Source organism: Zootoca vivipara, chromosome 16, assembly GCF_963506605.1.
Source record: "Zootoca vivipara chromosome 16, rZooViv1.1, whole genome shotgun sequence".
NCBI lineage: Eukaryota > Metazoa > Chordata > Lepidosauria > Squamata > Lacertidae > Zootoca > Zootoca vivipara.
This window is the reverse complement of record NC_083291.1, coordinates 23,749,380-23,776,321: the sequence shown is the minus strand read 5'-3', so window position 1 is coordinate 23,776,321 and position 26,942 is coordinate 23,749,380. Positions and strand designations below refer to the sequence as shown.

The window sequence follows — 26,942 nt, the reverse complement described above, 5'->3', positions numbered from 1 at the left end:
ATCTTTGTGCTAACAAGACTTTGCCGCTGTTGTAGCATACATAAATAAGTTCTTTATTTTCCTTGGCAGGTCTTGTCCTAGAATCCCTAACAAAAATGCTTCTTCTTCTTCTTTTTTTTACAAATGTCATTTTAAACATCTTTTTCAATTCATTATACAGTGTATTATCTCCCAATTTTTTTTGACAGTTCGAATCCCCACGACGGGGTGAGCTCCTGTTGCTCAGTCCCTGCTCCTGCCAACCTAGTAGTTCGAAAGCACGTCAAAAGTGCAAGTAGGTAAATAGGTACCGCTACAGCGGGAAGCTAAACGTTGTTTCCGTGCACTGCTCTGGTTCGCCAGAAGCGGCTTAGTCATGCTGGCCACATGACCTGGAAGCTGCACGCCGGCTCCCTCAGCCAATAAAGCAAGATGAGCGCCGCAACCCCAGAGTCGTCCGCAATTGCACCTAATGGTCAGGAATCCCTTTACCTTTACCTTACATTCCCACCACATATGATATTAAGTACCTTCTTTTTCTTTACATTTCCAACATATGCTTGACCCAGTTTTATACATGTTTGCCATTTTTACTGGTGTAATATACCATCTGTACATCATTTTCATGTAGTTTTCCTTCAAAAGAGAACAATTTGTAAATTTCAAATCTATCTTCCACAATTTTTCCCAATCTTCAAATTGTATGTTGTGTCCTATATCTTGCGCCCATTTAATCATGACTGATTTGACCTCTTTATCTTTCGTTTCCCATTCTAGCAGAATGCTGTATGCTTTCTTCAATAGTTTCACTTCTTCTACAACCTCCTTTTGAAATCTGGAGATTGTATAGTTAAACTCTTTTTTAAATCTCATTTAACTGTCTATAATGGAACCAACTCTGAAAATGTTCTTTAATTTCTTCATAGTCTTTTAATTTCCATTTTCCTTCTTGATATTTCAATAGATCTCTATATGTCTTTAACTGTGGAATATATTGGTCAGCTCCTTGCAAATTATAGCTGTCAAACAGTGTGAATATGCACTCCTTTCTCTTCTACTCTTCAGAACAATTTCTCCACTTCTGTGTTTATCATACATTTTTATTACATGTGCATTGAAGTAAACCAGAGATTGTATTTATGGTTTGAAGAGGGTTTTAAAACCATGGTTATCAGTGAAACTGCTTTCATTAACAATGGTTTGCATTGTGCCTGAACACCATAAAACCTGAAACTGGGAAGAGAAGAGTTGGAGAATCACTTTGAGGGACGAGCTGGCTCCCAGGTTCACTAGTTTGCTTCTCAATTTACTGACCCGATGTCAAATTAGTTTCAGCTTTCCAGTATTTTTATGTTCCTCATCTTGAAAGGAACTAAGTTTAGCAAGTTTTTTCGCATTAAATATATTTGTGTCCTTCATTTTTAATAACATTGGTATTCCTCTTGCTTTGTGAAACCTTTTATTACAAACAGTTATGAATATGAACATCTCATTTGACTGTTGATGAACAGAAGAGGAAATCTAAATTAAAACTTTAAATACCACTATTTAATTACCCAAATGGCTTTGACTCTGTTAAAGAGTGCCTGGGATTATTCTGTTTTTCAATTTGTTTTAATGCTTCCTTGGTAAAAGCTGATGGATTCCCAGGCCCATTGCTGTCACTGATGAACTATATAAAGATAAATGACATTATGGTAAATTCCACTTAATGACATATTTTTAATTTTCTGAACACAGTCATTTTCTGGCTGCTGAATGAAGGCTAATTACCTCAAGATCAGAACAAAATAACTCCTCATTTTGAAAGATAATAGAAAAGAAATGTTGCAGATTAATGATGCTATTTATCTTTAAAAGAAAAAAAATTCTATCTTTATCCAGATACTACTGCTCCCCGAGGAACGTGATTATAAAACGAATCTGAAGTCGCAACTTAATAGGTTATTAAAATTGTTTGAGTGTAGGCTTCCCTGGTTCAGCTTTTCTATAAATTTAAATTGAAGGCCTGCTGTAGTACTTAAAGCAGCAGCCTGTTTATGAGACCACAGGGAGCAATGTGGGTTACTAACAAAAGATGCACTTAACTTCATTCTGAATCCTGCTTTCTCTTTTTCTGAATGAAACTAGAATGTCTTGAGACTTTAGAGAAATGTGCCAGGTACCTTAATTACACTTCAAAAAACACAAACGTTATGTCCACATACATGATTTTGGTGGGTGATATTGACACTTTACAACTTAATATTGTTTTAAAAAGGAGAACTTGGCCTCTGACACATTCCATATCTCTTTAACATCAAAATGATTTGTGTACTAGTTATACTGAATAGCTTTGTCATGCTAGTGTGTGTTAACACAGCATAAGCTAAGTTGCATGTGATATAAATGGTCATTCTTTAAAAAGAGGGAGATGCGAAGGTCGTCTAGAAGCTGCTTGGTGAAACATTGGGTTGCATCCAGTGGTGACTTTCAGTTTGCAGAAGGACTCTTGATCTAGCAGAGGCTAATGGGAGTGGAGTGGAGAGGCTGTTGCAGAGGGTCTCCTAATCCACGTTAGGAGAATTTGCAGTGGCTCTAGGAATTGTAGAATACCATACCTACACATGTATGGTATTCTTTTAACCCAGGGTTTCCCAAACTTGGGTCTCCAGCTGTTTTTGGACTACAACTCCCATCATCCCTAGCTAGAAGGACCAGTGGTCAGGGATGATGGGAAGTGTACTCCAAAAACAACTGGAGACCCAGGTTTGGGAAACCCTGTTTTAACCTTTTGCAATGCCTTTAAGTGTGACAGGGTATAGAAATCAGTTTGATGTAAATGCAGGTGGGACCCAAAAAACTGACACACCCCCCCCATGTCATATAAGAAAACTGCTTTTGATCTAAAGCAGTTTTCTATATGGCATGAAAGGCTGCTAGTGTAAGACAATGGAACTGGGGGCATAGTTCTTTGAATCTTGGTGTATATGTACATATTAGATTACTTAAATTTGTAACAATGTGACATATTTCTACTGAATGGTTTTATAAGACCCAATTTCCTAACAGAAGTTGGAACACTCCCTTTTTTGTAGAGAGATCAAGAGTGATGCTAGTCATTGTGTTTTACTTAATACTAGGTAGAAAGTTACTAAATAAATAGTTTATGATGTTTGAGAATTTGAGTGTCAGATTTTTATATATAAGGATTTTTAAATATCTATGTATCCAATTCTAGCTTGCTACACCCTAGGGAAGACACAGTGAGACCCCCTTCATCAGCCTTGCTGATACCAATTGCTGTTTATGGAATCCTATAATTGCAGAGTTGAAAGGGACCCTGAGGGTCATCTAGTCCACCCCCTGCAATGCAGAAATCCCAACTAAAGCATCCATGATAGGTGGCCACCCAATCTCTGCTTAAAAACCTCCAAGGAAGGTTAACCACCTTCCAAGGGTTCCACTGTCTAACAGCTCTTTCTGTCAGGGAGTTCTTCCTGAAGTTGAGTCAGAATCTCTTTTCTTGTAACTTGAATCCATTGGTTTGGGTCCTACCCTCCAAAGCAGGAGAAAACAAGCCTGCTCCATTTTCCATGTGACAGCGCTTGAGATATTTGAAGATGGCTATCATATCTCCCCCCCTCCAGTCTCCTCTTTTGCAACATTTGACTCCTTCTTTCCCAGAACTTTCTCCTGCTGTGATCATTCCATGTTAGCAGTTTTATATATTGTAGAATTAATATGAGCTGGTACTTGGATATGCTTATCTTCCTGTTCCTTTTATATCATGTCACTTGCATTAAAAGCCAGATGTAAAGTAGTAATAGAAGAAGAAGAGTTTGGATTTGATATCCCACTTTATCACTACCCGAAGGAGTCTCAAAGCGGCTAACAATCTCCTTTCCCCTCCTCCCCCACAACAGACACCCTGTGAGGTGAGTGGGGCTGAGAGACTTCAGAGAAGTGAGACTAGCCCAAGGTCACCCAGCGGCTGCATGTGGAGGAGCAGAGACGCAAATCCGGTTCCCCAGATTATGAGTCTACCGCTTGTAACAAAGTGCCTTGTGTTCTTTGTCATAAAATAAGCCATAGCAGGATTTTTAAGCATTCAAGGAATATAAGCCATACCCCGAAAATAAGACATAGTGATAGGCGCAGCAGCAATGCCGGCCGCCGCCGCAGGAGTAGGAGGGAAAAAAAAACAAGGCATCCCCTGAAAATAAGCCATAGTGGGTTTGGGAGGGTTTTTTTGAGGAAAAATAAATATAAGACGGTGTCTTATTTTCAGAGAAACATGGTATGCAATAGCTGGATACAAATTGTTCACTATCCATACATGTGGTTTAGATTTAGGAACACCAAATCATTCGGGTGCTGAGCTCCCTGCATTTCCTATTCCCTTTCAAAAGTCAAAAATTATTATTTGTTACAGCAGAGGTAACCAAACAATAAATGCAAGATCAAATCCAGTAACTTTGAAACTAGTATGTGTCAGCTGTTAAGCTTGTCTTCCTTGGTCAAGCGAATGAGATGCACTGTTTCATAAGAGCAGGCACCCCCAAACTGTGGCCCTCCAGGTGTTTTGGCCTACAACTCCCATGATCCCTAGCTAACAGGACCAGTGGTCGGGGAAGATGGGAATTGTAATCCAAAACATCTGGAGGGCCGAAGTTTGGGGATGCCTGCATAAGAGGGATGAATGGTCTGCCCCTTCTTGCAAGGCCCCTGGCAGCTGATACTAGGCTTGTATCATGTGCAGTCCTTCTAGGGTGCACTTGCTGGAAAATCAGGGTGACTAGAAGTCAGATAGTAACTGTGGTTGTAGACGCTGTTAGTTTGTTTCCATGCTGAGGGTCTCAAAATATAAACTACATCTTTTAAATACGTTGGCACACCTGAGAATCAAATACTTAACTAATTCCGATGACCCTTGAATAAAAAATTGTAGCGGGTCGATTGGGCTTAATTATGTTAATTTATGTTTCTTGTTCCAGAATTTGTGTACTGGTTTTGGTTATTGCAACCTAGAAAATTGCTTGTTGCCATTTAAGACTTTTTTCGTGCATTTAAAATTTAGGCAGGTTTTTTGCTACAGTGATAACATCTGGAGTTTACCTTCTTAATTCTAGTAGTTGAAAGTAACTGAAATACAGTAATTTACCACTGTGTAGCAAACATGGGCGTAGGCAGGGGGGGGCAGGAGGGGTCAATTGCCCCCCCCTAGAAGCAGGGCCACTGGCCAGCCTGCCCCACTGCCCGCCCGGTGCCGTCTCCCTTCTCCCTGGCTGGCTGTGGGGCGGGCGGCGGGAAAGCACCAGAGCCGCGCAAAGCGTTTGGCTGGCTTTCCCTCCCTCCGCCCCACAGCCAGCAAGGGAGCAGGGAGACGTCCCTTCTAGCCGGCTGGCTGTGGGGCGGGCGGAGGGAAAGCCAGGCAACCGCTTTGCGCGGCTCTGGGGCTTTCCCTCCACCTGCCCCAGCGATTGCAGAGGGGGAGGAGGGAGTCGGAGCAGCCCGATTTCGGGCTGATCCTGGCTCCCCCTCGTCCCTTCCGATCGCGGAGGGGGAGGAGGGAGTCGGAGCAGCCCGATTTCGGGCTGCTCTGATGTGGCCCCGCCCCCGCCCCTTGGCCCCGCCCCTTGCTCCCCGCCCCTTGCCCCCCCCTGATTTTCATCCTGGCTACGCCCCTGGTAGCAAAAGAAGCATTTGGAACTAGAAATAATGGGTCTAAAAGAATCACTCCTAAGCTTAAAGTATGCTTTGGGGGATGGGGGAGGTATGTCAAAGCAAATTAAAAGAATATATTCCGTTTCCTGTTCTGAATAACCTTTTTTTCTCTTGTTCTTTTTGCTGATTCAGGAAGTTAAGGCTGCCACTACAGCTTCTAATTTCATCCATAATAATCACTTTTTACTTTTGAACAGTCCTTAATTCTTGGCAGCAGTATCTCCTAATACAGTCCATTTGGGATGTGTGAATCTGTTTTTCTTCAGATAACATAGAAAGTAAAACTATTGGAAGCAGTTTTCCATTTATTTCTTGCCTTCAGCATATGAAAGGAAGGAAGAGCATGTCAAAGTAAAAGTTGGTGATGCCACTAAAACATCGTATTTCTATAGAAAATGAAAAAAGAAACTGATGGTGCATAGAAGTGGTTATATTAATAGAACTGTCAAAGAAAGACTGTAATTGTAGCCTAAATTGGTAGCTACTGGAAGTCACAAGACATTGGTACTATGTCTTCACAGTCTTTGACAATTTTACACACACACACACACACACACACACACACCTACCTATAACGTGCTTTCATTGTTTTGCTGCTTGTGACAACAGGTGAAACGGGGGCAAAAATATACCGGTAATTGCTGAAGGGAGATAGTGACTGTGTTTGGATGTCACACTAAACCACAGCTTATGACAGGAACAAGCCTGTGGAAATGTCACATTCACCCATCTCCCCAGGGGTGCAACAAGAACTAGACCTTGGGGCTGAAGCCTAGAACCCCACAGCCTGGGTGGCTCCCAAGTTACCTCCCATATCATGACAGGTGATGGGGGATAGTAGGTCTTGTGTAACCACCTGGGCTGGGCTGGATATGCCTAGGGATCCAGGACCCTCTGTTGGGCACAGCAGATTACTTACTTGTTTTTTTAAACCATTCTGTAGTCAGGAGGCAGCTGGCCGATTAAGTACATGTTACAGATGCTAGTTTTATTTTCTTTTTGAAGCATGTCTTTCTTCAACAAACCATTGTTTATTCTCAAGTAAATGTGCTTAGCATCGAGGCAGCAGAAGCTAACATGTTTTTTATTCCTGACATCTAAATGGTGCTATTGCTGAAGTGAGTTTAAAATGAGAAACTGCACATGCTCAAGAGTTTCCTCTTAAAATAAAAGTCGCCTAACTGTACCACTGTTCCTTCTTCCCTTTCTTCCATCCTCACAGCCATGGTGAGTTCAGAAGCTTTTGCTTCTGTTCTGTTTTTATTTTATTGTATATATATATATATTATTAACTGCAGCTCTGTCACCAAAACCCATCAAACTGTATTTGTTTGTTTGAAATGGGCCAGTTTCAAGTAATGGAATATCAAGCTGTCTTGCTTTAGCCAAACCATAGTTAAGATGAATCACGTTTTTGAGTTTTGACAGAATGCTAAAGTGTGGTTTCGAATGCTAATCAAAAATGAAATGCAAAAGCTTCTCATCAGCAGAGGGAGCTGACAAGCCTGAGATTCACACAGGCTCATTCCTGTCACAGTAAACCGTGGTTTATTATTGTGACATCTAAATATAGCCTGTGTAAAGGTGTGTTGAAATATACAAATACTGGAAATGTTTTTATTTTTATAGGAAAAGAGTCTATAGTTGTCTAGGCCCACCCTAGCTAAGGAAGGAACACGTCTGTATTTCAACGTACTGTCATAATTCTGACCCTCAGTTCAAAAGGTTGTGCCTGTATATCTGTGAGTGTATTCGCAGAGGCATTTTAAATCTTTTCCAAAGTGGTGTTTACTTCAGTAAGTGTCCCACTTGGTGACGTTCATATGTGAACATCGTAAATACTCAGTTTAGAATGATATGGATAATTCTGTAAGCCAAGAGATCACGTGATCTCTATCTCTTTTCTAAATCAGTGCAGGAATGCCTTTGCAAACACCAGTCCAGTGCCATGAAGGGAAGGAGAATTGGAGATCTTCACTGTTATAATGAATTTAGGGTTGTAATTTATTAGTTTTTTAGTTCATGAATCATCTGTTTTTAATGCATTAGTTGTTATATTTACATACATTTTTATATGATCAGAACCACAATATGGCAGTTACCGTTTGGAAAATACTGGACATGATGTTTTACTTAAGAGTGAGAGAACTTATGATTTACTATGAGCGATGAGCTCATACCAAACATTACAGGTTAGCACTGTGGAAGATCCAGATTTGGAATAGCTTCTGTTGCCTTTTCTCAGGGCTGGAGTCAGATGCAGGTCAGCACAAAAAAGCAGAGTCAGTTGTGGGTGAAGTTAACTCTTTATTCTAGGAAATGGCGTACAACTCAGCAATACTTCCCAGCAAGTCTTGCCCCTGTAGAGCAGTTGCCAGGACTGAAGCTCCATGATGTCCACCCCTTCTAAGGCTCCTCCTCTCCCGGATGTTTCCCAAGTTCTGCCCTCCTCATTATCTTGCATGTTGGAGATGGGCTGGGTGGTCGGTGGTCTGCTCTATGCTAAATGAAGCCTCTAGATGAGAACATGTAGTCTCAGAATGTGTGCTCCTAAACACAGAGCTTGAATTTTGTGCTCCATCTGCAAGGCTGGTAGTGGGTAGACACTATAAAAATAATATTATAGTGCACTTCATGCTATAAAATTTCTCTACCAAGATCTTGCCTTGTATTGCACACTTTAAATTTTATAATGTCCACACAAACTTAATTAGGTACACAGGTTTTTACAGTCCTGCATCTAAATACTGTATGTGAATCTGTGTGAAATAACAAGCATGTGAAAGGATAGCTGCCTAATTAGCTAAGCATTTCACCTTTGGAGGATCATCTGAGCTCTGCAAAGCTTTCCAACTTTAAGAGTAGTAACTTAACTTGATAGTAAACTTGATAGTAACTTAAATAGAATTTAACATTTATTTATTTACTAATTAAATAGCTTAAATTCTGTTAACTTTTATCACTTTGAGCCTTTCTATTTTATAAATTAATTTTAATAATACAATATATTATCCAAAAAGCTGTGAAACTAATTTTGTGAGCCTAAGGAGACTGGGTGGAATCCAATGTAGAGCTAAGGCAGTCATTCTGCCAGTGCAAGGATTTCTGCTTGTGGAACAGAATGTTCTCCCCCTGCACACCTCCTAAATCCAGGGGTTCTCTCTGGAGCAGTTTTGGGGAAAGAAGATCCCACACACTCACTCAGTGCCACAGGGCAGACACAGCAGAGTTATAACTGAGTAGAATTTCAAAATCAGAATTTCATGATGTGGCATAGGAGTCAGCTGGTCAAGGAGGAAAAAAAGTCAACTCCATTATAACCCAAGCTGCCTCTCTGAGCTGAAGTAGTAATCTGGATTCTGACCATAGTTTTACAGGTATTTCTTGCATCCCAACCCTATCTAGCTATTTGAAACTAAATCCAATCTAGTTATTTGGAAGTAAGTTCCATTAATTTCACTGAAGCTTTTGGTCCATCTAAAGAGTTTAGGATTACTATGAGTTTGCACTGTGTTTTCTTTAACCAAATTTATTCCTGCAAAAAGTTGCTTTTTTATTTTAAGAAAAATGCTGCTTTGTTCTTACCAGTGTCATGGCCTTACATTGCTTGGTTAAAGGCATGTCCCCAAATTATTGTTATTCTGTAATAGTTCTCCCCATCCCCCCCAAAAAAAAGCATCCCTCTTGTATAGCTATTTGTTGAATTGTGTACGTACTGAATTAGTAAAAAGACCTGGCTAAAACCATTTTTCCTTTCCTCCCCCTCCCCCCAAACTTGCTTTTGTTATGTATTGGCTTGCTAATCCTTGTGTTGAGCAGTATCAGACATCACCTTTCTTGGGGGCAGTTAGTCCACTCTTCCGCTTTCTTTGTCAAAGGGCTCCCTTAATAGGAGAAGTCAACAGGGAGGACAAAAAGGATTGAAAGTTGTATTTAATCAGGGTCAGAGAGGTGGTGTTCAGAGTGACGGGCCCACAGGCAGGCTGGCCTTTTATGCTTACCGACGCAGATGGTCCCAAAGCATTCAGCTAAGTGAAGAGAAAGCTGCCCAGTGAGCTATTGTAGGGGCAGAGCATCGTTACAGTTGAGAAGGGTTGCCAAGGGTAACTAGAGAGTATCACCAGTATCGTGTGATCACTAGTCTGTGCCTTTGAAAACGTTAAACTGAGAATTGCTTTGGGTCTCTTGGCATCTGGATGTTCATATGTAAGGGGTATTATCTTACATAAGCTTTTGATTTATTTTACATCAAGGAGTCGGACAAATGAAAAATTATTTTACTGTCTAATTTGAGCAAAGTTACTTTCCAAAAAACTACATATTTTTAATAGCATATCAAGTTTTCAGCCCAATGCAAGTTGCAGTAATATATTGGGGAAATACATTTATGAGGATTTAATTTTAATGCATTGGTGCAGAAGCTGGGTTTTTTAAAAAAAAAAATGGGGAAAATTGTGTATCACTATCCAAAAGCATCCGAAGTCTATTTAATGAAAACAGAGAAGATTAAAATATACATATGATAAATTGAAAGACAGTGCTTTGGTTCAGTACTATTCTTTTTACTATTCTCTTTCTAGTCCCAGATCTCGCACTCTTAACTGTAAGCAAATATATGCTAAGGTCATTAATTAATGGTGTCAATCAGTTCACCATATGCGTGGGGAATGATATGACTAGATAAGATGCACCCTGGAATAGCAGTTTTAGTGCTCCAATGTAACCAAGTTGTGCTTAGTGCAGCCCAGGGGAGTAGGGGAGCAAGCAAAGATGGCTTCTTGCCAAGCTGTGCAAGCTTCCAATTCTTCCAGCTGGCCAGGGGCAGTTTTAGCTCCTAATGCAAACTAAAATGAGTCACAGAGCCCAAAGGATCCATGAAGCTCCCAAGCATTCCCTTCTATGGGGAAGTCTCAGCTGGTTGGCTAAACTTGCTGAACTGCCCCTTTTTGCATCTTGCAAAATGCAAAGGTGGTGGTCATGATTTACCATTCCTTCCCCCACCCTCGCTTTTTACTCTTGGACATATTGAAAAGAAGCAGCTATTGTCTTGCTCTTTTTGTATGGAAGAGAGCGGCAGCCATCTACAGATTTCATAGCTGTAGTTTGATAGTTTTACTTTAAGGAATGCAACAATTTTACAATTTGAATTTAAAATAAAGGGGGAAATGCACTTTCCATGCACATTTTTGAATAAGGATTTGAAAAGTAGCAGATTACTTGCAGTTGTCATAAATTGTGAAAGACCTCTAAGATAGCTATGCAGTTGAGAAACTATTTGAGTTGTGTGGTGCACTTAAAAATTGTCATAATTTTCCTGGAGACGGAAGTGAAATGTTAAGCATAGTGTGGTGCCCTGGGTTTCAAAAATGTATTCATTCAGCTTATGTAGTATGTCCTGAAAAGTAGTGAACAAGTTACTTTAAAACATGGCGCAAGATAACACAAGCTCAAATATTCATTTCAGATTTGCTTTCAAAAGCAGTTGTGCAAGGCTCTTTACAAGTTGAGAACCCCTGCTTGAGAGACATAACCTGCGCCGCCTTTCCTTTTGCATTCTGTGGCTAGAATCTAACTATTAGATAAAAAATTGTTTGTAATCTCTTTGCAGGCAAGCCAGAAACAAGGTTTTTTGTCTGTAGAAAGTAAATCCGAGGAGGGATGGAAGAAATAACCTGGTTCCTTTTCTTAGAAGGCCTCTATTTTTCAATACCAACCATATAGGGCAAAAGAGGCAAAGAAATGGCTGAGCTACACAAATAAGTGCCCTTTTCCAAGTTGCAACAGCCTGCATAGGGAGAATTAGTGAGTAATTTAAAGAAAAATTCGAGCCTTTTGAAAATCCAAAGAGCTAGTGATTCACTTTACATGCTGCTGAGCTGTTCATAAACTGTAGCCTGAGTTTTTGAAATGAGAACAACAGGGCTTATCCAGCTGATTTTAATATGAGGAGTGACTCTTTCTAAGATGTTCAAGGTTTAGCACTGTAAGCTAGTGAGATGGGCTGCTAGGGACTATAATACATATGACTATATATTTCATGTGTATTTTTGAAAGCTTAGGGATAGTGCTTATTTTGGCCCTGAGTAGTTTTGGAGGAACAGTGGGAATATGAATGTAATAATATGAATCTCACGCAGCACGACGACTGTATAAGGGTGTTAGATCAAGACTAGCACCTTTAATTGTGCTCAGAAGTGAGTATCGTTGCATGAACATCTACTGTGTTCTAATTTCCTCATCCCTACAGTGGTACTTCTGGTTATGAATGCTTCTGGTTACCAATGCTTCAGGTTACAAGTTCTGCTAACCTGGAAGTAGTTGCTCCTGGTTGCGAACTTTGCCCCAGGATACGAACGGAAATCGTGCGCCAGAGGCTCCATTAGCAAAAGTACGCCTCAGGATAAGAATGGTTTCAGCTTAAGAACAGACTTCCGGAACGAATCAAGTTCGTAACCAGAGGTACCACTGTATAAGGAAACAGGTGGTGCAGTCAGTTGGATTCATTAGCTCAAGTGTGTGTGTGCGCCCCTTTTGTTACAGTAATGGTAATCTACCCTCCCTCTCCCAGGATCAGTATCTCTCTAAACTATGGTTGCACCATTAATGAAATGGTGAAAGAGGATCCTCAGGACCTATCAGATCAAGAGATTGACCCATACTACAAGCTCCTTAGTTGGTACCTCCAATGGATAAATTTTCAAGAGTTCTGAAAAGTGATTGGTTCCGTGAATCTCAAATGACAAACCATCTTTATCAGCCCATAAACCTTGAGCTTTAAGAAACTGCACCCCTATTGGGTAATGGTTTGGTCATTACAAAGGCCATATTCAACTACCCAAATCTGTTAGTGGAAACTAGTACAATGACTTCTGTTTGTGTAGCAGGGCTTCCCTTCTCTCCTCCCCCACCCCATGGGCCCCCTGCACTACCCCCACATCCACTATGGAGGTTCAGAAGACCCCCCCCTGAAAAGTGGTGGGGGGGAGGCAAAGGGAGATAGTTTTGTTGGGCAAGTAGAAATGCTTTTACTGTTGGAACAATCTCTTTAGCACTACTGTAAATTGAATGCTACCCATAATTATTCTGGCATAGGCATATTATTGTTTTAGCTGTCTTCTGACCAGGTGGCCTTACTGAAGTTTCCTAGTGATTGGGAGTCATCAAGACCAGATTCTTGGTTTAACCTAGGAATCTGTTAGGCAGCAGTTTATTCAATAAATTAACAGAATCCCTAGTGAATTCCCAGCACATGATATAACCAGATGCTCTAGATCAGGGATCAGCAAACTTTTTCAGAAGGGGGCTAGTCCACTGTCCCTCAGACCTTGTGGGGGGCCAGACTATATTTTGAAAAAAAAATATGAACGAATTCCTATGCCCTACAAATAACCCAGAGATGCATTTTAAATGAAAGGACACATTCTACTCATGTAAAAACATGCTGATTCCTGGACCGTCCGCGGGCCAGATTTAGAAGGTGATTGGGCCGCATCCGGCCCCCGGCCCTCAGTTTGGGAACCCTAGATAGTGTATTTAGAACACCTGGATGGTATTCTTAGCTACTGTTGTAACCCGGACCACCCATCTGAGATGGACATTAAACTGTGTGCCTAGGCAATGTGAAGCCAATCTTATATAGTTCAAGTTGAAAGCTACTTCCATTATTAAATAATAAAAATAGATGTGCTATAGTCAGCTTGGTGATAGTAAAAATTAATGTGACTTGTGGAATTGCATGAGGGCAGATTTTGGATTAGAATTGTGGGTGGAGAATTAAGTGGAGGTTTGCCCTCCATCTGTCTCCACCTATTTTTTTGTTGGGAAGAGGAGAAATTTTAAAGAGAAATTAGGTGAAGACAGCTCCCTGGTCTTCTTCCACCCCAATCCTAAGTCTGCCCTCAAGCAATTTCACCAGCCCCACAAATATCCAGTAGTGGCCTTGACAGGTTTTGGCCAGTATTCTGCTCTAGCAGCTTGCTGGTACATTCTGCAAAATTGCTGCCACTCCTGCACTTTTGAGTTCACAGAACCTAAGTCCCCATGATCAGTAATGGGGCTCCTGCACCCACCAGGTGGTCTCTCTCTCTCTCTCTCTCTCTCTCTCTCTCTCTCTCTCTCTCTCAACAGCCAGTGGATTTTATGTTCAAAAACGCTATTCTCCCATCTTGATCACAAAGAATAATGACAAGGTGAAGGGTTTGGAGGAAAAGTTCTTGTTCAAAAAAGGGGGATAGTTTTGTTTTGGTTGGGCTTTTCAGTTTCAAACAAAAGGTATACAACTGGAATACTGAATTGCGTATTATATCATTTATTCTCCAGTGGGGCTGAAATGTTTGGAGGAGGGTTGAGTTTGCTGTGAACTCTGGAAAAAAAATAACATTGAAGCTTGGCTACTTAATTTTTTTTTAATCTATTCATTTTATACTTCTCAGACAGATTTTTCCCTGGGGTGAAACAAAGGTTAACTGAAATTTCCTCTGTTGTGTACCTGAACGAATCAGCAGTTTGAGAAGGAAATCCCATTGATGGGCAAAGAGAGTGACAGGCTCTATTTAAAGAATTCCCCCGACTGTGTGGTAGACCAACCATGCCCTGAATTTAACTGTTCCTGTGGTCCTCATACTTGTACCCACCAAACGAGAGAGGGGGGGGGAACCTAGTTTGTTCTCTAAATGTTGCACTCAGCTTTGAAAAAAATCAAGAACCATTGACAATTGAGAATTAGCATTACTAACAGTGCATCAACTGAAATTATGCAGAGTGTAATGTTATAAGAGAAAATATGAAGCAGGTGGAAACAGAAATGTGTACAGTGAGCTATTGCATGTATTTTGATTTTTTTGTAAATGTGTACACTTTCTAGAATGCAGTAAAGTTACAATATATGTGGTTTGGGTGGAAACAATTTTTGTTTCATCTTCATCTATACTGTATTATAGTTCCAACAGATTATTGAGCACTCTGGAGAAGATAATGAAGTGGAAAGGGCACAATAGAAATGATAGATGAGTAGAAAACAGCAAAATACATAAAGGCCTATATAGGAAAAGGGGGAGGAGAGGGTTCCAGTACATGACAAGTTTGCTTGTTTGTTTGTTTTTGTAATTGAAACAGACTGCTTGAAATATAAAAGCACACATCTTCATTTGGATTAAACAATTTTAATTCTTGTCTTGTAGTTCTCCTTAAAGTCTAGCATTAACTCTCCATGGCCACCAAAAGGACAGAGGCTTCAGAGATTATAAATTCATGTCATAGCTTCTAGCTGTCAAACTACTCTTCAGGTGACAGCCTACTCCAAGGGTTACTGATGGTTTAAACTGATTTAGTGTTTAGATGGCAGTTAAATTTTTTATCACATTTTAAAATAAAAAACAAATTAATAGCTGTTGAATCAACATTAAAATGGGAAGCACATTTCCTTTCCCCCTTTGGATTGTGCTTTTCATGATAGCGACACAGTAGGTTTCGTCAACTAAGGATTACATAAAAGTACGGCGGTGCATCAAGATAAAAGAAAAATTTGTAGTGTGGTCAGTTATGTCAGATAAGCACTGTGATATGGTATGGGAAGGAGGTCTGTTGCTTCGTTAGAATGGATCTGTCAAAAACTGCTTCAAATAATTCCTTGGGGGAAGTTTATGGATCTCTTCAGAGTTCTTCCGCTTTTATGGGATACTGACAAATAATCCATTCCATCAACGGGTTTCATCATTTTCATTTTTTTATCTTCTCACTCACCAGGACAATAGTAAGAAATCCCTTTAAGTGTGTACAGGGGTTTGGCGTGCCTTCGTGATAAAAAAAATTGATTTCAGTTTTATCCAGAAGTCATTCAATCGTCTTAGAGCGACTGAATGATTTATCCTGAGCATCATCTATTGTTTCTATAGTGTTCCACCTTGATCCTGCTGGCAATTTATTCTTCCTCAATTGCCATAAATGATTCACTAATAGTTTGATTGCGGAATAATGTCTGGTTGAATGCTGTTCCAGTATACACAAAAAGACAAAAGGCACTATAGGCCAAATGTTCTCTTTTGTCAATAAACCATACAGAATAGGTAATTGGAGATCTTACTGCAGTTTTACAATTAACTACATGTTTGTTTTGATTCTCGAGTGAAGTAGAGTAGTCCTGTGATCTAATTCACATACCTTACAAAAGATTTGTGCTCCACACCCCCAGGATAATTAGCCGAGAATAATGATCATCCTTGGGTTCCTTATAATCACTTTGCAGATTCTAGTGTCCATTTCACACACACAGAAATATATAAGTAGGGAAACACCCTTTCAACAACCTCTATGTACACAAAACTAAGCTTTTGTAATTGTGTGACTTTATAATTAAACACTGTTTAATTATAAAGTAAGCATCAACTAAGCAACTTGTTCAGAACAGCTCATACAGGATCCAAATCTCACATGCATCTTTGGCAATGTTTCATAAGCCACACATAAGCTTCTGGGGCATCGTTGTAAAAGCCATCTCATTGTAATGCAAAACATTATAAAAAATCGCCCCATGGTTTTTAGAGATCATAGATGGCTGATAATGTGCATATTCAAATATGATATCTGCGAGCGCATTTAGTATGCAGGTGCATAAAGGAATTGCAATAATTGTAGCCATTTTCCAAGCATGAACTTTTGGCATGCTATCTGTACCATGCTTTGTGGGGTAGAGGCAGTGGGCAGCTCTATGAAGAATCTTTCCCTTAGGGCAATAAATCTTTTACTCTGCTGAAATCCCACAAAGGAATTTGGTTTTTGCTCTGTAAGATGTGCCTGGAAGAAAATTCAGAGGTGATTGCTTAGTACATAGTGCAAATTTTAGAAATACATGCCAGTTCAGACTAATCTCCGTCTTTCATAAGGTAAGTGGTTTAGTGGATAAAGGGAATGCAGTAGATATAATCTTCAGCATAATCAAATTTAGCAGTGCTTTTGACACAGTTCCACATGACATTCTCATAAGTAAACTAGTAAAATTTGATTGTAAATGCTTTGAGGATAGGGTTTTGGATTGGAATGAACTTGGTAGTTTAAAGAACTGGTCTGTAAGCCACAAAATTAATTCCAAGAAAGATCAAATGGAGTTACAAAATAAAATGCAGATCATGAAATGTCGGATAACTGAATGGCCGTGCTGGGAAGGCCATGATTAATAATAAACTGAACATTTTTTCAGTAGTGTGTGAACTGCCACTACTGTTTTTTAAAAGGTAGATAGTACTTTACAAACAAAACTATTATATTACTTGATGCTTCCTTTTAAAATGTTTGATAGAAGTATGGTATCCAAATAGCAAAAAATAGCACCCTTCCATCCTGTGCCACATCTCTGGTTTAGATTAACACACTTAAAGGAAAATGTAAGCAATTTGGAATAAATTCAGAAAAAAGATGATAAAGACACTATATGACAAAATGTTGAAAGATAGCGACTTGGACCCCATCTGCACTATGTATTTAAAACAGCCTGATACCACTTTAAACAGTCATGGTTTCATCAAGAATCTGGGAACAACAATTCTCAGAGTTCCCTGGGAAATTGTAGCTCTCTGAGGAGAATAGGGGACTCCTAACAACTCTCAGCACCCTTAACAAGCTACAATCCTCAGGATTCTTTGGGGGAAGTCATGACTGGTATGAAATGTGCTTTAAATGTAGAGTACAGGTGGGGCCTTGGATTCAGATTGTGCTTTCACTAGTGGGAGGTGAGATATGTTAGTTCCCCTTTCCGCCTGCAGCTCTCTGTGTGCCGTCCCAGAATCTGTACTGATGGGTTGGGGAACCCACTGTAATGATGTGAGAGGTGGAACTGGCAATAGTCTCCTCCTCTTTAATTCTTTCAACAGTGGGATTCCTCCACTAGATGATGGAAAGAGCCTTTGTGTGTGTGGAAAGTGAAATGTTTGCTGAGAAAGAGATATCAACTTTGTTCCATTGTACTGTTTGCATTCTGTTAAGTTTTATTGGACTAATTACTTAACTATATAGAATCATTGCCATGTTGGTTCCATAAAAAGTTACATATGTTTCCCCTCATTATTCTCCCCACCTTATTATTCCCTTTTATATGTAAGTGTGTATTTGTTGCTTTGTTGATTTTAAATAATAAAAACTATTTTTTTAAAAAAAGTTACATATGTAACTTACATATAACTCTTATTGAGGTACAGTGGTACCTCTAGTGGCGGACACGATCCATTCCGTTCGCACCCCGAAAAGTCCACAACTAGAGTGGTGCTTCTGCGCGTGCACATGTGGCGAAACCTGGAAGTATACACTTCTGGGTTTGCCGCGTTCGCAAGCCGAAAAGATGCAACATGAACCTAACACAACATGAGGTATTCACACTCATCACTGCCTGGAAAAGTTGGATTAATTACAGTAACTGACATCCACCTAGCTGCTTCAGTGGGTAATACATACAGATCATTATTAAGCAACTTTGTTGACTGCTTTAGAAGGAACAGATTTCACTGTGGCATTGGATTGGTTCTGTTAATAAGGCAAGTATTGTTGGCATTTGAGAGACAATGCCTTTGGGGATAAAGTCAGATCGCTGCATTAGCAGCACTGAAGTGACCTCCCAGGGACACAAGCCTGGGTGGTGTGTATGGAGGTCCTGACTGCCCAAACGACAACCCCAGTCTTGCTGATGTGGTTCAAAGGAAAGCAGAGCAATATGTTTGGCACCAACTTGGCTGCAGCAGTTGCCAGAAGAAGGTGTACAAGGTGCCATTCAACCATCTTAGGGACTCCACTCTCTCCTGGCAGCTGCCAGCAGAGCGCAATGACCACCTGCACCATGCTGCTTCAGGGTTGCTTATATATGTGATCTTATCCCGAGTTTGGCTGCAGCTGCACCCACTGCAGAACACACTGAATGTTCCTTGTAAATGTTGAACGGGCTACTTCTATGGTCCAGATGGAGGCTCCTTCTTTTTTCCATTTTTTACTTTGGTTTCCTCTGCTCTGGGCCATTATTGGGATCCAAAGGTCACATACATGGAGGTGGTAGATGGTTGGTGGAAGGACCCGGGTGAGAGGCAGGGAAGTGAAGATCTCCCAGGGTTAGAGACTGGGAGTAGAAAGGCAATCTTCCAGGTGAGAGCTGGGAGGGTCCACCACCTTCTGTAGATGGCAAGGGTTGAGAGCTACTTTTGAGGGAGGGCTCTGTGTTCTTTCTCTTTCTTTTTCCTTCCTTCCTTCCTTCCTTCCTTCCTTCCTTCCTTCCTTCCTTCCTTCCTTCCTTCCTTCCTTCTCTTTTAATAAAATCTTATTTAAAAATAAGGCAAGTATAATGTATATGTATTGACACAAGGGGTCACCTCTACTTTGCTGTATTAATGTCATAAAATTGTATCCTAAAAATACAACATTCACATACTGTAAAAAAAATTGCTTATAGCTCACTGCAGCAATATGGTATTAATTGCCCTTTGGTAGACATGATATACATAGATATGCTTTGTAAAAAAATCTGATCCAATTGATGAAACATCTGTAAGTTTAGGCTTGAACCAAAAGGCTTTATGGGAACTGAAAGGAAAGATAGTGTGATTGATACCAACTCAACTGCAAGTAGAGAGAAACTAAGGAATTAATTCGCTATCAGGAACCAGGGAATTGTGCTGTCAGGAACCAGATAATCAGAGATGGATTGCATGCAGAGAATTAGGCATTTCTTATTTCTCCCTTTCCCGACATCAGTTGGCCATTGAAAATGTAGTTTAATGAGCCAGTCAGATACTGGATGTTGCTCACTAATAGGGCTTTGGAGCTGTGTCTGAAGACTGTTGTCACATACATCTGTCCAGGGCACAATGGATCAAATTTTGAGATTGGTGTGGTAATTAGATGCACTAAAAAATTGTGCTCAGTATATGCAGTGTTCAGTATTACAGGACAGGATATTCAAGAATTCTTTAAACAGATTGAAAAGTCATTGGGCAAAATTTTTTCTCATTGTCTAGTAGTTAGTAGATTCTTGTGCAATGAAATTGTTGGTTCACAAGGGAAAAAAACTAGAGCTAGGCCCCTGCAACAATTACATTGGTTATTTGTTTAAATGAGCAAATAGTGAATCTGGGAGCGACACAAAATTTGGCATCTATTTCTTTGTGGGTAACAACTTCTACATTAAGAACTTGGGTAAAGCAGGTGAACTCTTCTCTTTAAAAAGCAATAGATGTAGCAAAAATTACCACTGTAAACTACTGTGTGATTATTTGTAAAACTTTGTGGGACAAAAGGTATTTATTCGTTATTGGTGGCTGTTTGAAGTATCAAGCAGATACTTCTTTTTAACAAAAGTTTCCTGATAATAATAATAGATGTTCTTATAATTTCTAACCATTAAATAGTAAATGAGGGAAGAAGCAAGTTTGGGACTAATAAAGATATTGGCAGTCCATAGGTAAAGGTAAATGTACCCCTGACTGTTAGGTCCAGTCGCGGATGACTCTGGGGTTGCGCGCTCATCTCACTCTATAGGCTGAGGGAGCCGGCGTTTGTCCACAGACAGCTTCCGGGTCATGTGGCCAGCATGACTAAGCCGCTTCTGGCAAACCAGAGCAGTCCATAGATGGGGCAAAAAATGAGAAACAGCAAACTATGTTTTTACCAGTCTTTCACCAGTAAAATGAAAATGTACAAGTCATGCAGGACATAGCAATCACTACAGCATTAATGAGTACTGCAGCAGTCAGTTTCAAATTTTCCATATTACTGGATATTATTTTCTAGAGTGGACACTCTGTTCATGTGATTTGCTGGCTGGACCTGAGTGTATAATTATAACCCAAATGTTAAAATATTCAAGGCTACTTACAACAATAGTTAAAATAAAAAAATAAAAGTATTGAACAGCCCAAATCACTCCAAAGATGATAAAACTTATGAAGCAGCTACTGTGGAAATAAAATAAATAAAGAAGATGACTGTAGTGGTAGGGAAACTGTTTCAGGAGTCTTTGTCTACTATTACTGCTCTTCTTATTAGAAAATCTCCAGTAGCTTCCAAGGAGCCCCAGGGTTCCTTAGAAAACACACATGCTCATATTGCTCATATTGGAAAAAAACTGCGATTTTCACACCTTTATTTACACGTGAGATTGTTGCATATCCTGATCCTGATCCTGATATGATCAAGCACCAAGGTGGGTAAAAGTATAAACTACAAGTTTGGGCGTGTCACTACCGAAGTTCATTTTTTTCAGCTTTTTAAAAATAAGATTTGCAACTTTTAAATGATAAATTAGACATAGTTTTGAAAATCAACATTAATGGTTTTTAAAATATCTTTTTCAGGAGAAGGTGGAGCAGACTGGAACATCAGTGATAAAGACTTAGAGGTAAATTGATAAAATGTTGCATTATCTTTGGCTGTTCTTGTGACTGATCAACAAACTCTGTGTGGGTGTGGGTGCCTCTCTAAATCCCTCTGTATAAGACATATTAAAATAGTCTAATGTGTGTAGATGTGTGGCTTTTACAAATGCAGGGTGCAGCCAATTTTGTCAACCCCTCCCTCCAAAAAAACCTTTTTGCTTTTCTCTGAAAGTTGAAGATGTCATTGGGAGCTTAAAATACCTCCCCTTCCCTGAGAGTCCCAGAACACTAACCATCCTCCCACTTATTCCTGGCTGCAACTGTGATGTCCTTGGGAAATAGCATTTCCAAGGGATCCTAACACCAGAGAGGGAGGCCTTTCAAAGGTCATCTCTAATCATGTTTGATGTCACCAGAAAGAGGGTAGTGGATGGAAACCAAGACAGGATCCAACTTGAATTATGATCTGAGCTGGAGAAGAATTTGTGGGCTGGATTATGGCTTAAGCATTATGAGCTGAGCAAATTTGATGTTACAAACTGCCTTCCGAATTTCAGGAAGACCACTCAGTGCAGTGAAGTATACAATTGTTTTAGAAGAAGTTTGCAGTATGAATAAGCCCTTCCGTTTAGATGTTATTTTTAGAATCATAGAATTGTAGAGTCAAAAGGGACCCTGAGGGTCATCTAGTGCAACCCCCGCAATGCAGAAATTGCAGCTAGATTGTACATGACAGATGGCCATCCAACCTCTGCTTAAAACCCTCCAAGAAAGCTGAGTCTACTACCTTCCGAGGGAGTCGATCCTACTGTTGAAGACCTGTTTAATGTCAGAAAGTTCTTTCTGTTGTTTAGTCAGAATCATATTTCTTGTAACTTGAAGGCATTGGTTCAGGTCCTATCCTCCAGAGAAGGAGCAAGCAAACTCCATTTTACATGTGATAGCCCTTTAGATATTTGAAGATGGCTATCCTATCTCCTCTCAGTCTTCGCATCTCGAAGCTAAACATATACAAACATATGCAACCATTCCTGAAAGGCTTGATTTCCAGACTCTTGATCATCCTGGTTGCCCTTCTCTGTACACATTCTGATTTGTCAATATCCTTCTTCAACTGTGGTGCCCAAAACTGGACACAGTATTCCAGGTGTGGTCAAATCAAGGCAGAATAGAGAAGGACTATTCTTTCCCTTGATTCCCTTGACACCATACTTCTATTGATGCAACCTGGAATAGCATTAGCTTTTTTTGCTACAGCGTCAAAGGGTTAGATAAAACTAATTAACATGTAATTTCAAGTTTGCTTTCTCAAATTTGACTTTTAATTGTTCTGGAACTAGCTGTAGAACCCAAATTTTCTAATCATTGCTTCTGTTTTTCTGCCACATACCTTACAAATTTGGCTCTGAAGAACCTGATTCTTGAAAGTAGTTAGTGAATATATAGAAAAGTGTTTTGGCCATGGTCATATAATCTATAGATTTTGAACTGACTGAACCCAAAGATTACTCACTAATGTATTGTTGAGGCAGTGAACAATTGGATGTTTGCATCAGTTTTTATCATTTTTTTAAAAAGATACTTTCTTAATTTTTAAAATGAAGACAAAATACAAGGAACATCAAATATGCAGATACAAAAGGAAAAGAAAGGAAAACTAGACTGAATATCATTGAAAATATTTTACTTGTGTGCCTAGTTACCATTTTTGGCTTGGTCACCGCTGCAAAATGCTAAGTATTCCAAAGCCAGAAAAATTGTGGCAAAATAGGATTTTATGAAAAGAAAACTGTCAAAGTAGAATTATGCAATTTTATCCCAAACAACTGCTTTTCCAAAGATTGCTCTCTATTATACTTCCTTGTTATTGATATTCTACAGTTCTTGTGCTTAGATTTCTTATTACACTTGCATATCAGCTCTCGCAGCAGCTGCCTTTTACATCTGTGCACACGTTTACTTGACCTTTAGCTTTATCCACAAATAGCTGGCGCAGTATGTGCTCCTCTAATTGAATAACATGGTCACTATCAACTGTAGTCTTCAGTATTAGAAAGACAGTAGGTGCCCATTACTGCCATTGACTACACTGTATTCAGCCAAATAAATAAGGAAATGACCGTGTCTCACTGCAAAATCATTTTGCAGATGGTCTAAGAAAAACAGCAATATTAAGAAAGAGAAGGCTTTGAGAGTCTCTTGATTCCAAGTTCTCCTCCCCCCCCAAAAAGCTTAAAATTTCATTTTCTCTTTTTCATATTCACATACCTAAGAATTTATAGAATATGTGTGAGGTCAAAGTTTTTGTTTTTGCTGTTTCATCTGTTTTCTCATTGCTTTTTTATCTACCCATTCACCCATAGAATAAAAGTGCTTCAAGAGATTATATATCCCATGAATTTATTCATAGCAAGTTGTTTTTGCAATTATTTTTGATGCATTTTGCAGAATTCTTTATTGTGAACTAATGCTGACAAAGGTTGGCTTAACTACGGGAAAAAGAGACATACCAACTTCTAAAAATGTTTTTCCCCTTTCTTTCTTTCTTTCTTTCTTTCTTTCTTTCTTTCTTTCTTTCTTTCTTTCTTTTGAAGGGAGCTTATACAGTTACCAATGGGTAAAAGGCTTACCAGGGATTTAGATGACTTTTGTTTAAACAAGTATACAAATACAGAGCTGAATTTTTGACTCAACCTACTAGCCTTAATAGCTACAAAAGTCTAGAATGGCAAGGCAATGAGCTGCAAACTTCTAATGAATTTTCTTTTCATTTCTTTAGGCACGGATTGGCAACTATGTTACAGTGCGGCACAACAACAGATACTACATGCCAGACAAAAATGTCACTTGCAGAAATTGTGATAAACGAGGTCACTTATCAAAAAATTGTCCTACCCCAAAGGTAAATACAGTTTTCTGATTTGTCTATGAAGAGAGCAATTTATTCTGTCGGTTGACAGCTTTCAGACTTTTAAAGCTCTGGTAAGAAATAATTGTTCTGAAGGGACATATTGAGAGGGCGTAGGAGGAGATGATCGTTTCCCCCTCCACGCATGACAGTTGACTATACAGTGGTACCTCGACTTACGAACAACTCGACAGCCGAATTTTTCAACTTACGAATGGGGATAATGGCCACGTGCTTACGAATGTCTCGACATCCGAAAGGAAACTACGGCGGTTTTAGATAGGGATTTTTCGACTTACGAATTTTTAGACAGGGTTGCTTCGACTTACGAATTTTTCCGTTTCCAATGCATTCCTATGGGAAATCACGTTTCCAATGGCGTTTTTCGACTTACAAATTTTTCGACCTACGAAGGTCCTTTGGAACGGATTAAATTCGTAAGTTGAGGCACCACTGTATCTGAAGAAGTGCTCATATCAATGACAAACTTAGTTGGTCTCTAAGGTGCTACTGGAAGGGATTTGTTTAGTTGAGAAGAGTTTTGTCCCAGGGATCAACAGTTGTGGACACTTTGGAAGTTTGCACCCTATACGGTGTGTGTGTGTGTGTGTGTGTGTGTGTGTGTTCAAAAGGCACGGTGCACTTATGTGAGAGGAATTCCCTTGGCGGTGGGGGCGGGCAGAGGAAATACGGTAGGTAGTTCAAGGACAGTGTCTCCCTGCCTCTGATTTTAGCAGTAAATTATGGGCATGCTCCCCATGGAGAGGATTCCCATATGCTCGCTGTTAATTGGTTTCTCCCTCCTGCCACATTGGTGCATGTTTCCCATATCCACCTACCATGCTGGCTCTGCACAGGCAACTTACAGAAAATCCTCATAGGCTTCCCATTGCCCCTTGTGCTGTCTGTATGGACATCTACACTAGGGGTAGGGGAGGGAGGCAGATCTTCTTTCTGCATACAGGTATGGAGCTCACAATTGATTGGATAATGCCATATGTATGTGATGGGACAATGAACTGTGATAATTTAGAATGTTTCAACAGTTAATCTTTTAGTACATATATTTGCTCTCGTTTGCATTAAATGGATCATCAATTTGAACACAAAGATGGATGAAGCTTCACCATGAGAACAGTGTGTTCCCGTGGCCCATTCCCCATTAGAGAAGTTCCATGTTGGCTGAATTAGAAAGTGAAGTCACCGGAAGGAAATCTTTAAAATCTTTGTCCACCTTTGGCTGAAGACAGTGCTGATTGTCTGGTCAGTTTCAGCTCAGCAAACACTGAACTGGAAGCTTTATGCAATCAGCTTTCCAGTGTTTTATTTATTTATTTGTAGTATTTTTACCTGACCTTTCTATTAAAATAATCAATGTATCTTACAATCATTAAGACCACCATAAAAACTGTAATTTTTTAAAAAAATAATTATCAGCAGTCATTTTTAACCAGCAGCAAACATCATTGCTAAATGCAGAGTCTCTGAAAATCCTGCTGAAATAAAACCATTTGCTGCTTGCTTTTTGATGAGCAGCAATGAGGCCAGGCACACCTCTCTTATGGGTAAGTTTCATATTTGGGGTACCACAGCTGCAAAGGCCTTATCTCTAATATCCACCTGCCACACCTCCAATCGTGGGGGGCTCCAGAGAATGACCTCTGAAGTGGAACCAGATGCTTGAGCAGGCTCGCATAAGGGGGAATCAATTATTTTCTGGTTCAAGCTGTTTAGGGATTTAACGGTCAAAATCGGCACCTTGAATTGAACCCAGAAACAAATTGTTGGCCAATTGGTAAATGACTGGTGTGATGTCATCTGCTCTACCTGTTTCAATCAAAACCTGATTCCTACATTATCTTCTGGAGCAGCCCCACAGATTCCACCGAAATAATGCAACAATTAACCTGGAATTAGAGAGAGTGAGTGACTGAGGACAGGTCTCAAAAGACTGGTGGATTCACCATAAATTAGATAAATCTTCATCAATTTGTAAGCTAGTTTTAGATTTCTTTATAGTCTTTGTATTTTATTTGTTGCAGTGTGTGTGTGTTTGTGCGCGTGTGTGCATGTGTGTTTTCATGATGATCCAGGTCTGTGGAGAATGGTTGCTAAAATATTTGAAGTACAAACAATGTGGTTAAAATTTGTGTATTTTGTTAAAAGGGGGCAAAAATTTTAGGGAAAGTTACAGGTTGTACTTTGTGTGTTGAAAACCTGTCTATCAAACATTAAGACAATCACATCATATAGAGAGCTGGCACAGAGATCATTGCACTGTAGTGTGTAGGCACCAGAGAAGTAGGAATGAAGGGAGAAAAAAGATTTTTAAAATACCAGCCGCCAGGAAAACCAGTATGGGCATGGGTAAGAGGGTAACTAACCCATTAACCAGAGGCCCTGGAAATGAGAATAACTACTGGAGTATAAATCTGCTGAGAAGGCACTGTTTATTTCCTCCTTGGTTAACTGTTGTTCACACATGGAAATACCAGAACTGGTGGTCTTTCTTCTGAACTCCTATCAAGAGCAACAGCAGGGAGGAGCTTCTCTGGAAAGTTATCGGCTGCTTGGTGTTCATGATATTTGCTTCACTTTCTAGGCAATGAACATGTAACAGGTGCTTGAAGTTCTGTGAAAACTTTCTGAAAATGCTAGGGAAACATTTGTTTATACAGTGATACCTCGCTAGACGAACGCCTCGCACAAAGAAAAACTCGCAAGACGAAAGCGTTTTGCAAGTTTTTTGGAGACTCGTAAGACGAAGTTTCCTATGGCTGTGCTTCGCAAGATGAAACAGGACAGGCGCGCGAACAGGAGAGCGGCCATCTGGTTGGGAGTGCGAACGGAGTGTGAACGGCTGCTGGGGAAGGAGGGAGGGAGCAGGCAGAAGTTTCCACTTGTCATCCTGCCCGCGCCCCTCACTTACTCGTCGGTGCCCGTGAACCACTGGCTGCCCATCGCCACCGTCACTGAGTAGGACGGCATGGCTGCGCAGAGGCGTG

General features: G+C 40.0%; 1 protein-coding gene across 5 annotated transcripts in view; it reads left to right on the top strand.

The window, feature by feature from the left end:
- Positions 1-26,942, top strand: part of ZCCHC7 (zinc finger CCHC-type containing 7) — a 139,213-nt gene that overhangs the window by 49,585 nt on the left and 62,686 nt on the right. For all 5 annotated transcript variants that reach the window (XR_009556836.1, XR_009556837.1, XR_009556835.1 and 2 more), the window contains exons 3-4: positions 21,009-21,052; positions 23,809-23,931. Coding sequence is in view for 1 of the 5 variants with exons in the window: in XM_035140333.2 (XP_034996224.2) it covers positions 21,009-21,052; positions 23,809-23,931 (167 nt within the window). In the remaining 4 variants the exon portion in view is untranslated. The remainder of the gene's footprint in view (positions 1-21,008; positions 21,053-23,808; positions 23,932-26,942) is intronic.